At 42.7% G+C, this 17,887-nt stretch overlaps 1 protein-coding gene across 6 annotated transcripts in view; it reads left to right on the top strand.

Moving 5' to 3' along the window:
- ERBB4 (erb-b2 receptor tyrosine kinase 4) overlaps positions 1–17,887 on the top strand; it is a 975,001-nt gene that overhangs the window by 705,164 nt on the left and 251,950 nt on the right. For all 6 annotated transcript variants that reach the window (XM_048869092.2, XM_048869089.2, XM_048869091.2 and 3 more), the window contains exon 5: positions 4,812–4,877. In XM_048869092.2, the coding sequence (XP_048725049.1) occupies positions 4,812–4,877 (66 nt within the window). The remainder of the gene's footprint in view (positions 1–4,811; positions 4,878–17,887) is intronic.

Raw genomic sequence — 17,887 nt, 5'->3', positions numbered from 1 at the left:
TTCTCAGCCAGCCCTGGCTTCCCACCGAACAGCTGATTCGCAGGAAGCCTGGTGGGGGGGGGCGGAGAAGCAGAGCAGGGCGGCATGTTCAGGGGAGGAGGCAGAGGCGGAGCAGAGGTGAGCTGGGGCTGGGGGTGGGGTGAGGCGGGGAGCTGCCGGTGGGTGCTCTGCACCCACCAAATTTTCCCCTTGGGTGCTCCAGTCCTGGAGCACCCATGGAGTCAGCACCTAAGGTGCCACTTTTGGCCTATTAAATTTAGAAGCCCTTTTAGAACTGGTTGTCCCTCGTGGAACAACCGGTTCTAAAAGGGCTTCTAAATTTAACAACCGGTTCTAGCGAACCGGTGGGAACCTGCTCCAGCTCACCACTGGCTATGACCATTGGCAAGGAACTGTGGAGGAACACTGCTGTTAGCTTGGGGCAAGGAGGAGAACTTTAATTTTATTGTCTTGTCAGAAACAGCCTTTTGTAGCGTCTTGTCATACTAAGGTCTATCTTGAGCCAAAGGAAAGCTCTTCTCAGTTATTGGGCTTGTGCAAGGTGGAAGTATCCTTAGGATTTCCCAGTCTAATGAGCTTCTAGTTTCTGTTGGTGGCATTTTCAGTTGGTAGAGCAGAGGGAGTAAGCTGTTGATAGATATCTGCCAGAGGTGTAGCCATGCACTGGAAGAGTATGAAGATTTCCTGCCCCAATGTCCATAATGAAAGACATGTTAGGCATTAATATTGGCCAAAGGGAGATGAGTCCTAGAATCATAGAACCATAGAGTTGGAAGGGATCGCAAGGGTCGTCTAGTTTAAGTCACCAGTCAAGATGCAGGATTTGCTGTTTATAAACCATCCAATACAAGTAGCCAGTTTTCTTCATGGGATTTGCCAGAACAAAATTACTTGACATGCTCCTCAATGACTCTGGCCTTTCAACGTTTAAATTAAATACAAATTATATACAATTATACAGTCCTGATTTTTGCCCCCTTATTCCCCTTTTGTGTTTCAGTGAGTGAAACTTCATTATGTATTCAGAACACTAGTAATATTCTGGAATAGAAATGGAGCTAACATCACTAGATGTCTTCAGACATTTTTGTCACTAGGGGCAAAGAAGGGACCACAGATTCAGGCTCCTCTGGAGGCTGCCTTTTCATGTGTCACTTAGGAAACAAAAGTAGATTGGGAAAAAGATTTTTTTTACTGCCTTTGGTAATGAATGGCAATTGAGCAGATGGGCAAGGTAATCACTTACAAGGTAAATTACTTGAGGATTTTTTTCTCTGCATCACATATTGATGGCCAAGTTCCAGCTAATTGCTGAGTCTCAACATTTGATTGCACAAAGAATGTATGTGATGAATGATCAGATCCGGGCTTTCTCTTCCTCAAATAAGGCTTGATCCTGCAAGGTGCTTAGCACTTGTTTCAAGTACTGAGTGCCCTCAACTCCCATTGATCCCACTGACACTTGAGGATGCTCCACAACTTGCAAGATCAATCTCCCAGTTTGCAAAGATTAATGGAGAAAGTCATAGGAAGGAATTGTGGTTCCTTACCTTACCCACCTTGCTATTAAAAAAAAAAACAAAAAACCCACCCCCAAACTCCCCACCAAGGATACTTGGCACTCTTCCATGCTTTAATGTTTCTTTATTGAAGTGAGCCTACAAGGAGTCTCCCACAGATTCCTTCTGCTTCTCACAGGATTTTTATTTTTATAAACACAGTGAGTACGATGAAAGGAATTGCCTACTTTATTCCCTAAATGTCTGATCTGAAAAACAGTTCTTCATTGGCAGCTCACAGTGAACCTTCTAAAATCTACTCGTGTCCATCAAGACCCTTTCTGAAATTCATTGTAGTGTGATACATAGAACTACATAAGAACAAAAGACTATGTAGACATCTCTGTCTCTGAGTGAATCAGCAGACTTCTCTGTAGGAAGGTCCCTATTTTTGGATCTGGGGACAAATTTCAAACAGCTGATGTTTGGACTGATTCTTGCAAACCCTTGCTCATATGGATACTTCTTACTCTCATGAGCACTCCAGTAGGACTACTCTTGTGAGAAAGAGTTTCCGAATCAGATCCATAGAGGACAACATTTTTCCCTGAGTTACACTTGTGCAAACAAACCCACTGCAGTCTTTGTAGCTGCATGCAGATAACTGAGGGCAGAATTTGGACCAGTACTTGTTCATGTTGGGAGAGGATCGAGCTTCTTAACATTAACAACTAAAGAGAAAAGTGGACAAGCCACTTTTCTTATTCCCAGTGTATTTGATGTCTGACCTTCAAAAGGGCTTGTGATAATTTAATTCAGAGATGTGCTGTCTACACGCTCAGCTTCTCATTTTGCCTGTGTAACTGAGAGAAGAGAAAACAATGAAGCAGACACTTTGAACTCCCAATGAGAGAAAAGAGAGCTGGCAGCCTTCCCCCTGCTCCCCTGGTCAATATATCTCTACTCAAATGCAAATTATCATCTGACACTGCCAAACAAAGTCATGTAATAGGAAGCAGACAGACTAGTTAAAGTTCTTTAAAAACGACTTTTGAACACACTGAATCACATTTATTTCCAGGATGGAAGGAGCTGGGTGAGTGAATTTTTGGTTCCGTACCAAGGATCATGTTGATGCCAAGGAATTTGAGATGCAAAGACTTTTATTCATATGTGGCACTTTCAAAGATCCCAGCATGCACAGAAGTGTAGGAGGACTCATTGGCTAGGGGTCACCTGTCATAAAGTCTGAAGCTCCTGTTATCTCACCACAGATGTTACTATGGCAATGAAAAATCCAGTGGGTACAGTAAATATAGGGTGGGAATAGAAGTCAGAAAAGGCAGGGATGCGATCTCATTCTGCTTCTGGGATATACAATTAACAAATGATCTGCTATGTATTCTAAGGGTTTAATATGTGTACTCACAAGATTGCTATTAGCTTTCTCCCTAACCATCTTCTCAGAACTCAATGTGACATTAGGCACAACCTTAAGCATAATCTGCACTGCCTTAGGAGTAACTCTGGGAGGTGCTGTGCCACAGAGATACGCCTGTGAGTTGGCTTTCCTCACCAGCTTCCCCCTCATTCCTGTACCAGCACCAAATTGCAACACTCCCTGCATTGGCTCAGATGCATTGAGTAACAAGTGTGGATCTTGTATGTGGAATCAAGACTTTGCCCTCCTGCTCTGTGGAAGTGGGAATAAGTAGGTTTACAATATCCGCTGTGTTTGATATGCAGGATCCAATTCTCTAGGGGCATAAGGCGAGTTCTTAGTAGTCCTTACTCAATTGGATGGGCCCATGGACCTATTCACAATCGAGCCTGACTGAGAGTCTCTGCTGTTGAAAGTTTCTCACGTTTGCTGTTCGCCTCACCCTCTTGTCTAATTTCCAGTGTTATAAATCAATTTAGATTTATTAGCTTTCTGCACAGGACTCCAGTAGCCTCTTAATAATAATTATCGTTATTACTGATTAAAGTTGCATTATTCATGCCAGATGGAGTCCCCATCCTGTCAGCCAGAATGAGTTTGCATTAGGTAGTTATAATGTGTTTGTGATCTAAATAAACAGATGGCAGAAACTGACAGGAAATTATATGCTGATGATGTCAGCAACAATGCTTCCCAGGCATAATTGCTTTAAATGAACTTCAGTACAGCAAAGAACTGTTACTTTCAACAAGGTAGTTGGCCCACACCGTGTAATTACTGTACACTATAATCAATTGTGCCATCAACACTGTATACATGTCAGAGTGGTGAAAATGGATTTCAAGAACATAATCCTTATGACCTTCTGACTTTACGTAAATGAAATACTGTATCTTCGCTCAACCTCGGCTAGCCAAGTTAATAACACTTTTTCTTTGGGGCTAGAACTTCAGGGTTCAGAGTGTTAGCACAGGGATGTGGTCATATTTGATCTGTCAATGTTCCCAAAGTTTGTGTGTACAGAAGTGTATTACAAGTTAGTGCCAATAACACATTCATGGAAAGGCTCCCCATTCACTTTAAGGGGCTTCTGGATCAAGCTCTAAGCGGACGCTTGCTTAATAGAGTTTCTGAGCAATATTTTATGAAGAATGAAAGAGTCCTCAAAAATGGGGATAGGTTGCTTTCAGGAGGGGACCCCTATTTAGCTAATAAACCTGTCTATTCTTTTACCAGTGCTTTGGCCATGTTTTTTTATTCGTCACTCTGTGGCTTTCCTTTTCCCCCAGAGAGTTTGTTTGTTCATTTGTATTGACTTTTGTTTTCTATTATGGGGTTCAGGTGTTTTTGCGTACCATTTCAAGCAGCGACATCCACCAGTACCGAGAGGCTGGGTGGATCCAGTATCGCTACCCAGCATAGACCATTGAGTTCACTGCTTGGGATAGTTAACGGTGAAAATATATTTCCATGTTCCCAGTCTGGTTTTCTCCTCTGTAGAGCAGCATCGGTTCTCAAGACCCACAAATTCAGTTTATACCTTTAAGAAGGGGGAACAGAGTTAGGAAATTAAGCGCCTGTGTCCTGTGCCTCAGCCTCATATACGTTTCACACACAGGGCTGGCTGCTTAACTTGACTCTGTTTCGCCAACCATTCAACCCCGGTAAGGCCCAGAAATCCTCATGTCACAACAGTAGTGCTTCCCTTGAGGCATCACTGGAGGCCCAAGATTGAAAAGAAGCCGAGTTTCTAATTGATCTCTAAAAAAGAAAAGGAGTACTTGTGGCACCTTAGAGACTAACAAGTTTATTTGAGCATAAGCTTTTGTGAGCTACAGCTCACTTCATCTCTGTTTGTTTTCACCCTGCAGGTGGACGATGCCACAAGTCCTGCACAGGTCGTTGTTGGGGACCCACAGAAAACCACTGCCAGAGCTGTAAGTATGTGAGGACAGGGAAAGAAAGGAGTGGGAAGAACTGTAAGAGGGATTCTACCATTTCCATTTTAAAGGGATATTGTCTTTTTAAAATAGTTTTAGATTTTTCACTGTACAAAAGCCTCTTTGTGCTTTCCCATCTAGCAATTTTGATTATTTTTTTTCTGTGCTTCTCATTAAGCTTAAGCCAACTGGCTGCTTCTCTTCTTCATTTGGGTCCCAACGTAGGGCGCTTCTCTGGGGAGCATTAACTACTACTTCAGAGTGCATTGGAGCAAACACAATAACAAGAATGCAAAACTATGGACTTGATCCTGAAATCCTTGGTGAGGGTTCTATCCTGCAAGAAGCTGAATTGGCTCTAAAATCCTATTAATTTCAGTAGGAATTTGAGGATATGTGTCCCCTTGCGGGATTATGCTCTTGATAAGGATCTCAGGATGCGTTCCATTGTATGTAGGTCCTACTGAGATGGCCGATAATGGATATTATTTAAAGGAAGTTCTTTCCAATTAACTGGTAGATTGTTTAGAATGTCTATCTGTCATTGTGTGTCTGGAAAATGTGACAATGGTGATGAGTGAACTTGTTCATATAAAATAATAACCATCTGGAGAGAGAGTCTTTTCTTATAGTATTTCCAAACTGACTATACAGATATCATGGAGCAAGGAGCCAGGCAGCCCCAACATCAGCAAAATGTAAAAGGACAAACAACTGAGAGTGAACACCAGCAATGGCCAGGGGTGACAGAGTCTTTCTAATAGTTGGGGATGCCATGAGGCCCTGCCCCCTCCGTGACCCCACCCGTACCCCTCCTTTCCCCCCTGGGGCCAAGCCAGAAGCCAGAGCTAGGCTGGGAAGCTGGGGCCCCTCCACATGCCTGTGGTGCGGGGCCTGAGAGCAGCCCCAGCCCACGTCCCTAGCCTCAGGACAGGTGGAGGGTCCACCACTGCACACACCCCGAGCAGGTGCCGGGTCCATAGCTCCCCACATCTGCCTGGACTCCTCATAGGGTTGCCAACTCTGACTGAAACTATTCCGGGAGATATTTTTTCCCCAACATGATGTATTGTCATTTTCTTAAAATATCCTATTAAAATCTCCTGGATTGCTTTCAATGGTCACTGGGAAATTGATGCTAATCCTGGGAGACTCCAGGCCAATCCTGGAGGGTTGGCAACCCTAGCTCCTCGGGCCACTCTTACCTGGGCCAGGTTCTAGCTTCCAGTCTGACTAGGGGGTGGGGCTTTTGGGGTAAGAGGAAGGGCGGGGGGCCGGGCCTGTGGCAAAAAGTGGACGGGCCAGGCCCGTCCACTTTCAAAATTGGGAAGGCCATGGCCAGGGGCTACTTAAGACCCAGGAGGTGAAAAAAATGATAACCTATTGTTTCTTCTCACACTCCCCACAAGGAATATCTTTGTTTGGCTGTGTGGAGCAATCCATAGATGTTTCTATTTTATTTATATGTTTATTTTTACTTTGCATTTAAAATTGTGTATGCTCATTGGGTTCACTCTTCCTAGGAAGCCAACTTTTTCCATATATTTCCACAAGTGAGCCTGTGGTTCCACTTGTACTCTGGGTCCAAAGGCAGTAGATATGAGCGAAGTTCTTGCAAAAATAACCTACCGACACACACATGCCCATAATACCTGATTCTATCATCAGTAGTCCAATAGCATCCACCTCTGTTTAACAGGATTCATTAGAAATATCACTACTACTTGCACACATTTGGGACTACCTTCATGTAAGAGGTTACAAGAAATTGGAAAATGCAAATTCTTTTACAGGAGAATTTTACAAGAGAAACAAAACCAGTGTTCCAAGACTATTCTAACATTGTCTACAATGAAGAAAGGGGCCCAAATGACTACTGTTGAGTGCTGTCCCACACGCTTTGCACTCCACAATACTGCACCAAGATTTGATGTCACTCAGAAACGTCTGGATCCAGATGTTTGTGGGTCTCAGCAGAGTAAACCATTCTAACTCCACTGACTTCAGGTTCCTAAAGTTTTCTGTTCTGTCTGTGTCCACTGCACTGAGAAGAATCATATTGACTACCATCAACCATAGGGATTCACCTCTCACATTGCCACACACACAAGGTGTGCATGCAGCAGCTGATATCTCCATACTGGTTACTTGCTTCTGGTTCAGAAATGTCTTTATTGACCACTGTCGTGGTTCATAATGGTGAAGGCTAATCACTCTGCCAAAGTTAACTTATTTCCCACAAATACAAAAGCAAAGTCTTCCACTTCAGATGGAATTTGACCTATGTTAATAAATGTGTTCTTGGCCAGGCCAGTTTATAGGAATCATTGAATAATGCACCAGGTACAATGGTATTAGAAAGAGCTTGATCTTTGTTCTGCCCCATGGATCATGCTGGAACTCCTCTTTCATTTCCTGACAGCCTTTATGATTGCAACTGAAGAGGTTAGTGCTGAAAAAAGAACTTAAATTAATGTTTCCCACTCAGCCATCTGGTGAAAAAGTGGACCGTAGCCAGCCAGGCACTGTTATGCATCCAAGCAGGCTCCTTTCTCTAACTTACATAGGACTGTTTGTCTATCAAATGTATGAATGCCCTAATAGCCTGGATAAAAATCCAGTTTTGGGGGGACTTATCCTTTGAATGTTTGGTTGTTCACCTGCCACTAACCCCAAAACAGATTACTATAATTTCATTGTAGCTCTAACCTTAGGTCCCTGCAAGCAAAATGCGCTAACTCTGCATAGTTTGGGGTCCTATTAATTTCAATAGGGCTTTCTGTGGCTGCAGAAGTTTATGTTGCAGAATGCGGGCCCTAGAACTGAACGACTAGGCAGAACTGCTTTGAGATAAGTAAATTGATTTGGTGGATTAATGTAGTAATGTCAGGGAGAGAGGAGTTTATCTGCAATGTTGCTCTGAAGTTGGAAGCTTAGAAGAGCTATACGGTAGTTTTACTATTTTAAAGACAACCATCTCTCTCTTTACAAGGACTGAGCAAACATATCTGAACACTAGAGACAGGCCAAGGCATAAAAGTGGCTACCAAAATAATAAACGATGAAAAAGGAAAAGTTATCTAGGCTCCAGAAAGATCTAATTTAAAATAGCAACTTTTATCTGTAAGCACAGTATCAGGATAGCTCCTTGCAGTGTCTGGCTATCAGGGACTGCAGTTATTTTATCTTTCACGCTTCTCTATCCCCCCATGACCTAATGTGATCATTGGTAAGCACTTGTTTTTTAAGGAAAACATCATTGCATATTAAACTAGCGATGGGGACTTTTTAAAAACCTTTTATGCATTTTACACTAATATGGGCATTTATCGCGTGGCTTTTGTTTAATCGTAGAAATACCCAAGTAGGGACCCAAATCAAAACCCAGAATACAACCAACACCACGCTATTATTACTTTGATCTCTGCTTAAAAAAAGCACATGCATTTTCAGTCTGATAGATGTTATTTTTGGATGCCATTCCCAGTTTGTCTCACACATATTTTATGTACCCTGAACTAGTATATTTGAGAATACCCACCTTTCAGTTGTATGCAGGAAGTCACTTCAAAAAGCATAACATCTTCAAACCTAAATATTTTGTTACTGGAAACAGAACTCAAGGAGGGCATAGCTGCATTTTAATAATTTCATTTTATTACTGAGTCGCCAAAGCAAAAACTCTAATGAGCCCCCCTCCCAAGTTAAGATTTAGATTATTTTCCAAGAAAAGGGATAAAACCAAAAGATCTTAATCCTTGTCTTTCATTTCAAACTACACCAGGGGAAAAAGCAACAGGAAAGTTTTGTTCTTGAACAAATATCATCCACCTAGTCTACTTCTTGTCTTGCCTTCCAGCTGTTTCTCTCTCTCTATCTTTAAGTCTCTGGTACACCACCTGAATCTATATAAATGTAACGTGTACATTTACATGTTTAAGAGGACGTTGATATGAAATTATAGATAAACCATTTTCATTAATAGGCAAAGAAGGGATAATTTCCAGATGCTGTATTGTACAGTTAATTCATTTTCTTAACACTGAAAATGTTAGTAGATATTAACAACAAACATTTTCAAAAGTAGCTATGGATTCTGGGTGCCTCAATTTCAGGGGAGCCAATTTAGCGTGGCAAGTCTGATTTTCAGTAAGCACTGAGCCCCCACCAAATGAAAAAAAAAAAAACCTTTTATAGTGAGACACCCCAAAATCTGGGCATTCAAAAATCACTACTCACTTTTGAAAGTCTTTCCTTAGTCTTTATTATCCTGTCTACTCTTGATGTCTGTGTTGTTTTTTTTTCCCACATGAAAGGAAATTGGAACTGCTGTAAACTTAATACATTATTTTATGAGAATGTCTGTGTCAGGATGGCACTGTCCCTTTAAGAAGGAGTAGAGTGAGTGCACGTGTGATAGGTCAGCTGATGCCACCTGAGCTTAAAAGAGGGCACCCGCAGTTAGGTAGGGAGAGACCCACTGAGGAGAGCTGAGAGACCATCAGGAAAGGAGAGAGAGCGTGGACATGGGGCTCTCATTGCCTGCTCCCTGGCAATAGGGAGCCCTGGAGAAGCTAGGACTGCCAGGGAGGAAAGGCAAAAGGAACCTGAGGACTCAAGGGGGGAAACCCCATGGGAGCTGAAGCCCAGGATGAGTTGAAGAACTGTGTTTTTGTCTATTTGACTCAAGTTTGGACAATAAAACTGTGTAAAAGAGACTGTGGGAGTGGCAGAGTGTCCTTAGCATGTTGGGGAGAAGCCCTGCCTTACCCCAGAGAGAGGAACAACCTTAAACTAAATACAGTTTGAACCTACAGAAGACAAAGGAGGCAAATAGGCTTTCAATCAACTGCCAATATAAGCATGCATGTAAAGGGAGGTGGAGGGTGGATGTGTGTGAATAGGTGTTTGTCCTAGGTGTGATTGTATTTACAGTCTGTGTGAGAGAAATATGGTTTGGAAAAAGAAGATGCAGATGCAGTAAATACCCACATGGTGCAGCGAAAATCAAGCAGGAGCTGGTTGGGGAGAGGGAAAGAGCTGAACCAGCAGTCTAGATCAATCAGGGTAACAGAGCGCTTTTGCTAGGAGCCAGCATCTTTAATTAAAATCCTTGTATGTCACTAAGAACTTTGCATGTTCATGAGGCTTTCTCATTGATTTTGGTTACTTCCCATTTTCTCTCCTTCACAGGTTTACAGTTCCCTGACATAATGTAAAATTAAGGGCAACATTAAGATAGACTGATTAATTACACACATTTGTGAAACAAAGCAACATCCTGCCTTCCCCTCAATATGAGTCTTGGCCAAGTTTATTGTTATTTATTTATTACGTGCATTACAACAGGGCCTACAAGTGTCAGTCCTGGACCAGGACCCCATTGTGCTAGGTGCTGTACAAACAGAGAACAAAGAGGCAGTCCCTGCCCCAAAGAGCTTACAGTCCAAGTATACGGCAAAAGACAACAGGTGAATATGCACAGAGGAGGTGTAGTATAAGACAACACTGAGACACTATTGGTCAGACTGCTAGGTTGTGGTCTAAAAGCAACTGACAAGTACCCCCCTGCTCAAATCTTAATCCATTTGCATGTGCTGGGCACAAATTTGGTGTTATCCCCATTACTTAGCAAACTGGGTCTCAATTTTGCAGTTAGTTCTATACCGGTGGATCCTTTGCTCAGCATGGATGAGTGTGCCTTAGAGGATCTGACTACAGGATTGGGGCCTGGATCATTATGACTAAGACTCTCCTCTCAGTTTCACTGGTGCAGCTTGGAGGAGTATTTGGGCCTATTCTCTGCAGAGTGGCCGAGCGTCTGGCAGCTCACGTGACACTTCTGCAATTGGCAGCCTGGTTGTGCCTGCCGGCAGTTCATCCTCAGTCTCAGGTATGTGGCTGAACTTCTGGTGGGAGCTGCAATTTCACTTTTGGGTTGCACCTGTGGCATCTGCTGCGTGGGCCAGTGGGAAGGAGCAGCGTGAGGTGGCAGCGTCTAGGGAAACGAATGTCAGCAGCAGCACAAGGGAAGTGGTCCAATGTTGGTGCCAGGCTTTGTGATGCTTCCGGGATGTACCCTGGGTTGTGAGGCACCTCGCCACCACCTGTCCTTCGTGGGAATCTGCCTTGTCCTTGCCTACTATGGGTCCATTCCCCAGTACGATCAGCCTCTGGGAACATAAGCATTGCCTTCCAGGCCTCTGTTGGCTGTGCTCCCTCTGCACAGGTTAATGACATAGACACATTCCAACCCCCGAATCCATTGAGTGTCCCTCTGGAGTGCCTAGTCCAGATCCACTGGATGCTTACAGAATTCTCAGCTCCTCTGTTCCCAAAGGAACAGCACAGGGAGGCTTATCAGTCACCCGGTAGAACAAAGGGCTGCTTAACACACAGCACTTAGATATGTTTATGGTAAAAACAAGACATTTACTAAACAAAGAACAAGAGGTTCACATCGTGGCAAGCATAAATATTGGAAACAAAGAGTTACATGTAAAATAAAATCAAAACATGCATCTTAGAACCTAAACTTAAATAATAAGACATTGTCATGGCATAAGAGCAAAAACTCACCCAAACCCCTTCCAGCTATTACAGCCAGACTTGGCAGTGTCCTTTCGTTCATGAAACAAGCACACTGTCCTCTTTGATCCCAAGTTTGTCTTTACAGTTATAGTCCAAAAATCCATTGACTGCATTTGCAAACAGGATAACTCCCACGGCTTGTATTTTCCTGTGTAGCATCTCCCACTTTGCATCACTTGATTAACATTTTGCTCAGACAGTAAATGACCCATTGTGAACCACAAAATACTCAAAGTACGTGTAGCCAGACAGATAGATAAACATCTCTTGCATTAAAGAAACCTGTGTCTTGCCTTTTCTGGTGACCAGCCCCATGTCACAGACCTAGAGAACATAATTTTCAAGGTGTGTATATATACACACACATAACTCCTTATATGTTTTCTGTATGTATATTTCACGATGATTATATGGACCAGTATGACACAAGCTTTCATTAGATCTTACATGACACTCTTTTGTGAACTAGTATGTAGATATCAGACCCATGGGATCCCTGTAGCCCTGATGTACCTCAGTGCCCTCTGCCAGCTGACATCAAGAGGTCCCTGGGTCACAGGCACATGCCCTGTCTCTCTCTCATATGCATACACTCACCATCACTCACTCCACACAGCTGCAGCAGGTTCCCCCAAGGAAAAATTGCACGCAGCCCCCCATACACGCTTAGCAGCATCCTCCACCCCTTGATCCCTTCCAACATTGATGCCATTAAAATTATCTAGGAATTCCTCTTTAGAATTGAACACTCTAACAGTTGTGATACATGTGTGTCAGGGTTCCCTCCCCAGTCTGAACTCTAGAGTACAGACGTGGGGACCCACATGAGAGACCTCCTAAGCTTATTTCTACCAGCTTAGGTTAAAAGCTCCCCAAGGCACAAATTCTCCCTTGTACCTTGGATTAGGTAATGCTGCCACCACCAAGTGATTTAGACAAACTCAGGGAGAGGACCACTTGGAATTCCTGCTCTCCCCTAATATCCCCCCACACCCCCTTTCCTGGAGAGGCTTGAGAATAAACAAGATGAGCACAGACCAACCTTGGGTTTTTTAGGACACTAAGAAAAACCCCAATCAGATTCTAAAAGAAACAGAACTTTATTAGAAAGAAAAAGGGTAAAAGAAGCACCTCTGTAAAATTAGAATGGAAGATAATCTTACAGGGCAATCAGATTAAAAAGCACAGAGGACTTCCCTCTGGCCCAAACTTTAAAGTTACAAACAAAAAACAAAAAACAAAAACAAAAACCAGGAATAAACCTTCCTCTCAGGACAGAGAAAAAACACAAGCCAAAACAAAAATAAGCGAACACATTCCCTTGCTAGTACTTACTAATTCTAATGGAGTTGGATTGCTTGCTTCCTTGGTCTGTGTCCGGGAAGCACACACAACAGACAGACCAAAACCTTTTCCACCGCCCACCAGATTTGAAAGTATCTAGTCCCGTTATTCGTCCTTTTGGTCAGGTGCCAGCCAGATTACCTGAGCTTCTTAACCCTTTACAGGTAAAAGGATTTTGTGCCTCTGGCAGGAGGGATTTTATAGCACTGTATACAGAAAGGTACCCTTCCCTTTAAATTTATGACAACATGTAATGCATATACAACAGGATTAAGAAGTATAGATCATGACCTTTTTGTAGCGTGAAATGTAGGCATGTTGACCTTCTTGGTAAAAGTAACAGAGCTGATCAGAGAAACTTTGCTAGAACTATACTCAGTCAGAACTTTCCAGTAAATCCAAAACAGTTTTGGAAGGAAATGTCCATCTCCAAGAATTTCATAGTCTGTGTTCCTATTTGGAACAAAGCCAAATGTTGAAATCTCAAATCCTTCATGAAATAGCATTTCCGTCCTCTGCACAGGACCAATTTAAAAAGTCAAACCAAACAAGACCCAGCTATTCATAGTGCAGGCTTTGTAAACAGTGCTATAAATTGTCAGTTACCAGGAACTGAGAATGTTTTCCAACATGAACAGCATGACAGAGGACCCAATTCAACACAGGCCTACCCTTAAGCACATGGGTAGTCCTTCTGAGGTCAGTGGGCTTACGTCCCTTGCTGAACTGGGGCTGGAATCCTCTAGACTGGTGTGTGTGATCACTGTATGTTTGAGATAACATGCTGAGGAAATACAGTCTCTTAAGAAGCTGTGGGATTTATAGAAAAGCAATATCCGTATCCTCCTAAATAGCAGAAGCCTTAGAAGGCTGGGGTCATGCTCCATTGCCCTGACCAGGAGAAGATTTTGCTTGCTATATAGGACTCCAAAATTACTTATCCTGTAGGACTGGGAATTGCTGAATTGGTGTCAGTGCTCTTCTCACCTACCATGCTGCTTGACTCTCTTTTTTGGGGCCTGCCTTTCCCCAGCACCATTCAAATCCTACTCCCCGTGGGACCGCTGACAGCTATAGGCTGGAGGAAATAGCTGTGTGTAGCCTAAAGGGTATGTCTGCACTTGGAGTTGGGGTGTCATTCTCAGCTCGATGAGACAGACTCGTGCAAACTCTCATTGAGTAGCATGCTAAAAATAGAGTGTGGCTGTGGCAGGGCAAATGGTGGGAGGGTTTCACCACCCTGCGTATGGGCCTAGGGTCTCTGATGGGAATCATAGAATATCAGGGTTGGAAGGGACCTCAGGAGGTCATCTAGTCCAACCCCTGCTCAAAGCAGGGCCAATCTCCAATTTTTGCCCCAGATCCCTAACTGGCCCCCTCAAGGATTGAACTCACAACCCTGGGTTTAGCAGGCCAATGCTCAAACCACTGAGCTATCCCTCCCCCACACTCTAGCTCCAAATGTAGACATACCCATAGAGGGACAGAGTATAGGTCTTGGCCAGCTAAAATTAGCTACTCATGGGTTGGGAAAAGGGGACGTATCCTTTCCTTCACCTCCCCTCAGTCCCAAGGAGAGTGGTGTGTGTGTGTTGAGGGAAGGGGGGTAATGGACATCTGTACTTTCAGAGAGGGCTCTCCTAGCCTTCTGCTACTTTCAGGATCCTCCCCCACAAAGCACTCCTTCAGTCCTTTGGTCACTGCTTTGGGAGGAGAGGAATTCTTGGCCCCTCTCTTTCTGGTGAGCTGTGCAATTGAGCTACCAGAAATACATCTGTCTCTTTAGGCCACTTGGCCCTTTTAAATTCCTCCTTGGCTGACTGTCAGGAAGGTCCCCCTAGATAGGAGGCAGTACCCACAGCAGCCTCTGTGGCTGCGTAGCCAAAATGGAGAATGTTTATATTCCCTATGTGGCCTGTTCCCAAATAAGGAAGCTCTGAGTTTCCATTCGTAGAATTTCCTGCCCATAGTTTAGTTGGGGAGCGCCAGGGTTTACAACTGTGCAATGAAAGGCCAGGGTAAAAGTAAAACAAATCCGATCACCAAAGCCCATCAACATTTCCCCTCTACTCAGGAGATGGGGTTCACATTTGTGGAGGGGAAAACAGAGTTAGTGCTGATTGGCTCGCCGTTAACTCAGGAACTGTACTTAGTGTGGAGTGATGGTGTAGGGCTTTTTCACTGACCCTTCCCAAACTATGGAGTCTACGAAGGGTGGGAGACAATAGAGCAGAGGCAGCACCACTCCTGCTGAACCCTCCATCACACCTAGACCCGCCAATTTATCAAACCGGCCCATGGGGTCAGTACTTCAGCGAGAGGGTCTCAGAGAAAGTCAACGTTCGTAGTGTTAACAAATACAGCCAGTCATTTGTAATGTGATTTTTTATCTAATTCCCACGTCAATTGATTTTTACAATGCCATGATTATTAGCCTAGCTTCCCGAGGCTACGGTAAATAGATTGCTTCAAGGTATAATTAGCTTGATTATGCAATCATGTTAATTTTCTACTTGCAGCTAGTTTCAGCCAAATCTTTAAGGTTTGTAAAAAATGTTAAATTGTTATGGAGAGAGAGCAAGGAACTTTTTTTTAACAGCATTGCTATAGTTAAAGGTTATAATGTGTTATTGTATATGCCTCTTTTTCCCAGTTTCAATATTTTAAATTGCATCAGCCTGAAATTTTGGCTCTCAAACTCTCAGCTGTAATGCAATTTGCTCTTTTTTTTTTGTTTAAGACAAAATAGTAGTAAATCCTTAGAGCTTCAGAAAAATATGTCTAGAACTACTCAGATCTGCTTTTCAAGGCTTTTCAATCCAGTCTCAACAACAACACAACTAGGCTAATTTTTTTAAGTATAATTTTAAATCATGCAGATCCAATTAAAAATGGGCCCTAAGTTGCAGAGCCATTCCGTGGTCCAACAATAAGAGACTGATTTTCATTACTTTCTAAAAGGCACAATTTCCTAATGCTGGCTTCCTGTTGCTCTCTCTGTCTCTCACTCTCTTTCCCTTGAGTTAGTTCATTGGCACCACTAATAATTCCTTGTGTTCTGTAGCTTGTGACTTTTAAAAATAACAGCTTGGGATTTTCAGAGCATGTAGACAGAATCACTTTATGTCATATTACTGCTAACCCCAAGTGTTCAAAAATCATGAATCAATCTACACAAATTTATGAGACAGATTTTTTGTTAAATAATAAATTTTAGGTTCTTTTTATTTTCTTTCTGGTCTGAGGGCCTCCTAGTGGTCAATGTTTTCAAGCTTTTTCTCTGCAGCCCTGGGGGCTAGAATTGAACTTAGTAGCAGAACATCAGAGGTTTTTTTAATCACTTGCTTTAAAAAAAAATCACCAAATCTTGCAAAATTGATGGTATCATCATGAGAGTTAGCAGTGCTGATATGGGTAGAGATTACCATGATGGATTGATAAGAACAAGTGGATATGAATAAGTGGATATGAACAGTGTTAAGACTATAGGCTAACATTTTTTAAAAATGCAAAGTGACTTAGGACCCTACATCTCATTTTCAAAAGTGATTAGGTACTTAGGACCAGATTTTCCAAGGTGTTTAGGTACCTTATGGTATTATCAAAGAGCCTAAGCAGTTCAGGCACCTTTCCTGCTTAAAGAAAAGGAGTACTTGTGGCACCTTAGAGACTAACCAATTTATTTGAGCATAAGCTTTCGAATGCATCCGATGAAGTGAGCTGTAGCTCACGAAAGCTCATGCTCAAATAAATTGGTTAGTCTCTAAGGTGCCACAAGTACTCCTTTTCTTTTTGCGAATACAGACTAACACGGCTGTTACTCTGAAACCTTTCCTGCTTAGGCGCTTTTGAAAATTCTACTAGGTGCCTAAATATCTTGGAAAATCTGGCCCTTAAGAGGTTAAATCTTGTCCACTTCCAATGAGACTTAAAGATCCTATGGCTAAGGGCTAGATTTTTAAAGGTAGTTAGGTGTCTAAAGATGCAGATAGGCACCTAGTGGGATTTTGAAAAGGAGTTTAACTCGCATTGAAATCAATACAATGTAGGTGCCTAGGCACTTTTGAAATACCCAGTAGGTATCTATTTGCATTTTAGATGCCCTTATAATTTTAAAAATCTGGCCCTAACTCACTTTTGAAAAGAGGACTTTCAGCTCCTAAATTAATAAGATGCTTTTGAAAATTTTACCCACAGGGCTTTGTTAAAAACTTTTAGAGAAGAACAAGTTGACCCAAATGAAATGGGGAAAAAAAGATTTAGACTTTTTCTGGAATAAACGAGGGTGCAATTATGCTTATTTTTAAAAATAATGAAAAATAAAGTTGAAATGCATAATTGTTATGTACTTACAATTTTCCCCCTGGAAATTTGCAGCGAAGCCAGCGGCTGGGTGGTAGCTGGATGCTTGCGCAATATTGGGGTTAAGAGATGTATGTATTGAGAAGCAGCTAAAACCAATAAGTCTCTATACCCCCTTGCAGTGCTTTTTAAACTTGAAATCCCCCTCAGTAATTTGTAAACACACTCTCCCTGTGCCCAGACAATCTCATTTCCTGGGGATGGGTCGGGGGGAGGGGGAGAACTCTCTAGGGAACTCCTTAGGAGCCAAGCAGCAGCTGGCTCCTGTAAGCAGAATCTAGCAACACCTACCTCTTTTTGAAGCAAGATTTCCCACCTAGGAGGCAATGAGGCAGCAGCAGTACAGTGACATTGCTGTAAGCCTCACTTCCTGGCTTAGCCTCCAGTGCTGTGCTGGTTTGTTTCAAAGTTCTATTGATTCTTCTTTTGTTTTCTTGTTTATTTTGTTTGGTTATTGGACATAGATATCACAGAATACAGGATTCTCCTTGCTGGCCTGGCTGGTTGGTTACTCGTTCACTTTAATTTGCCAACATATTTCAGGGATGCAAAACGACAACACACACCCCACAAGATATTGATCGCTCATAATTATGGATGGGTACAAAAGTTGGTTCAGGATTTTGAACTTTGTCACCCAGCGACTGCCACCGTTCACATTTCAGGTTCTGTTCAGCACATTATGATGGAGAACTTTACCAGCCATTAAA

The sequence above is a fragment of the Caretta caretta genome, chromosome 11 (genome assembly GCF_965140235.1).
Source record: "Caretta caretta isolate rCarCar2 chromosome 11, rCarCar1.hap1, whole genome shotgun sequence".
In the NCBI taxonomy this organism is placed as follows: Eukaryota; Metazoa; Chordata; order Testudines; family Cheloniidae; genus Caretta; species Caretta caretta.
The sequence above is the reverse complement of the archived record's forward strand: the minus strand, read 5'-3'. Positions and strand labels throughout refer to the sequence as shown.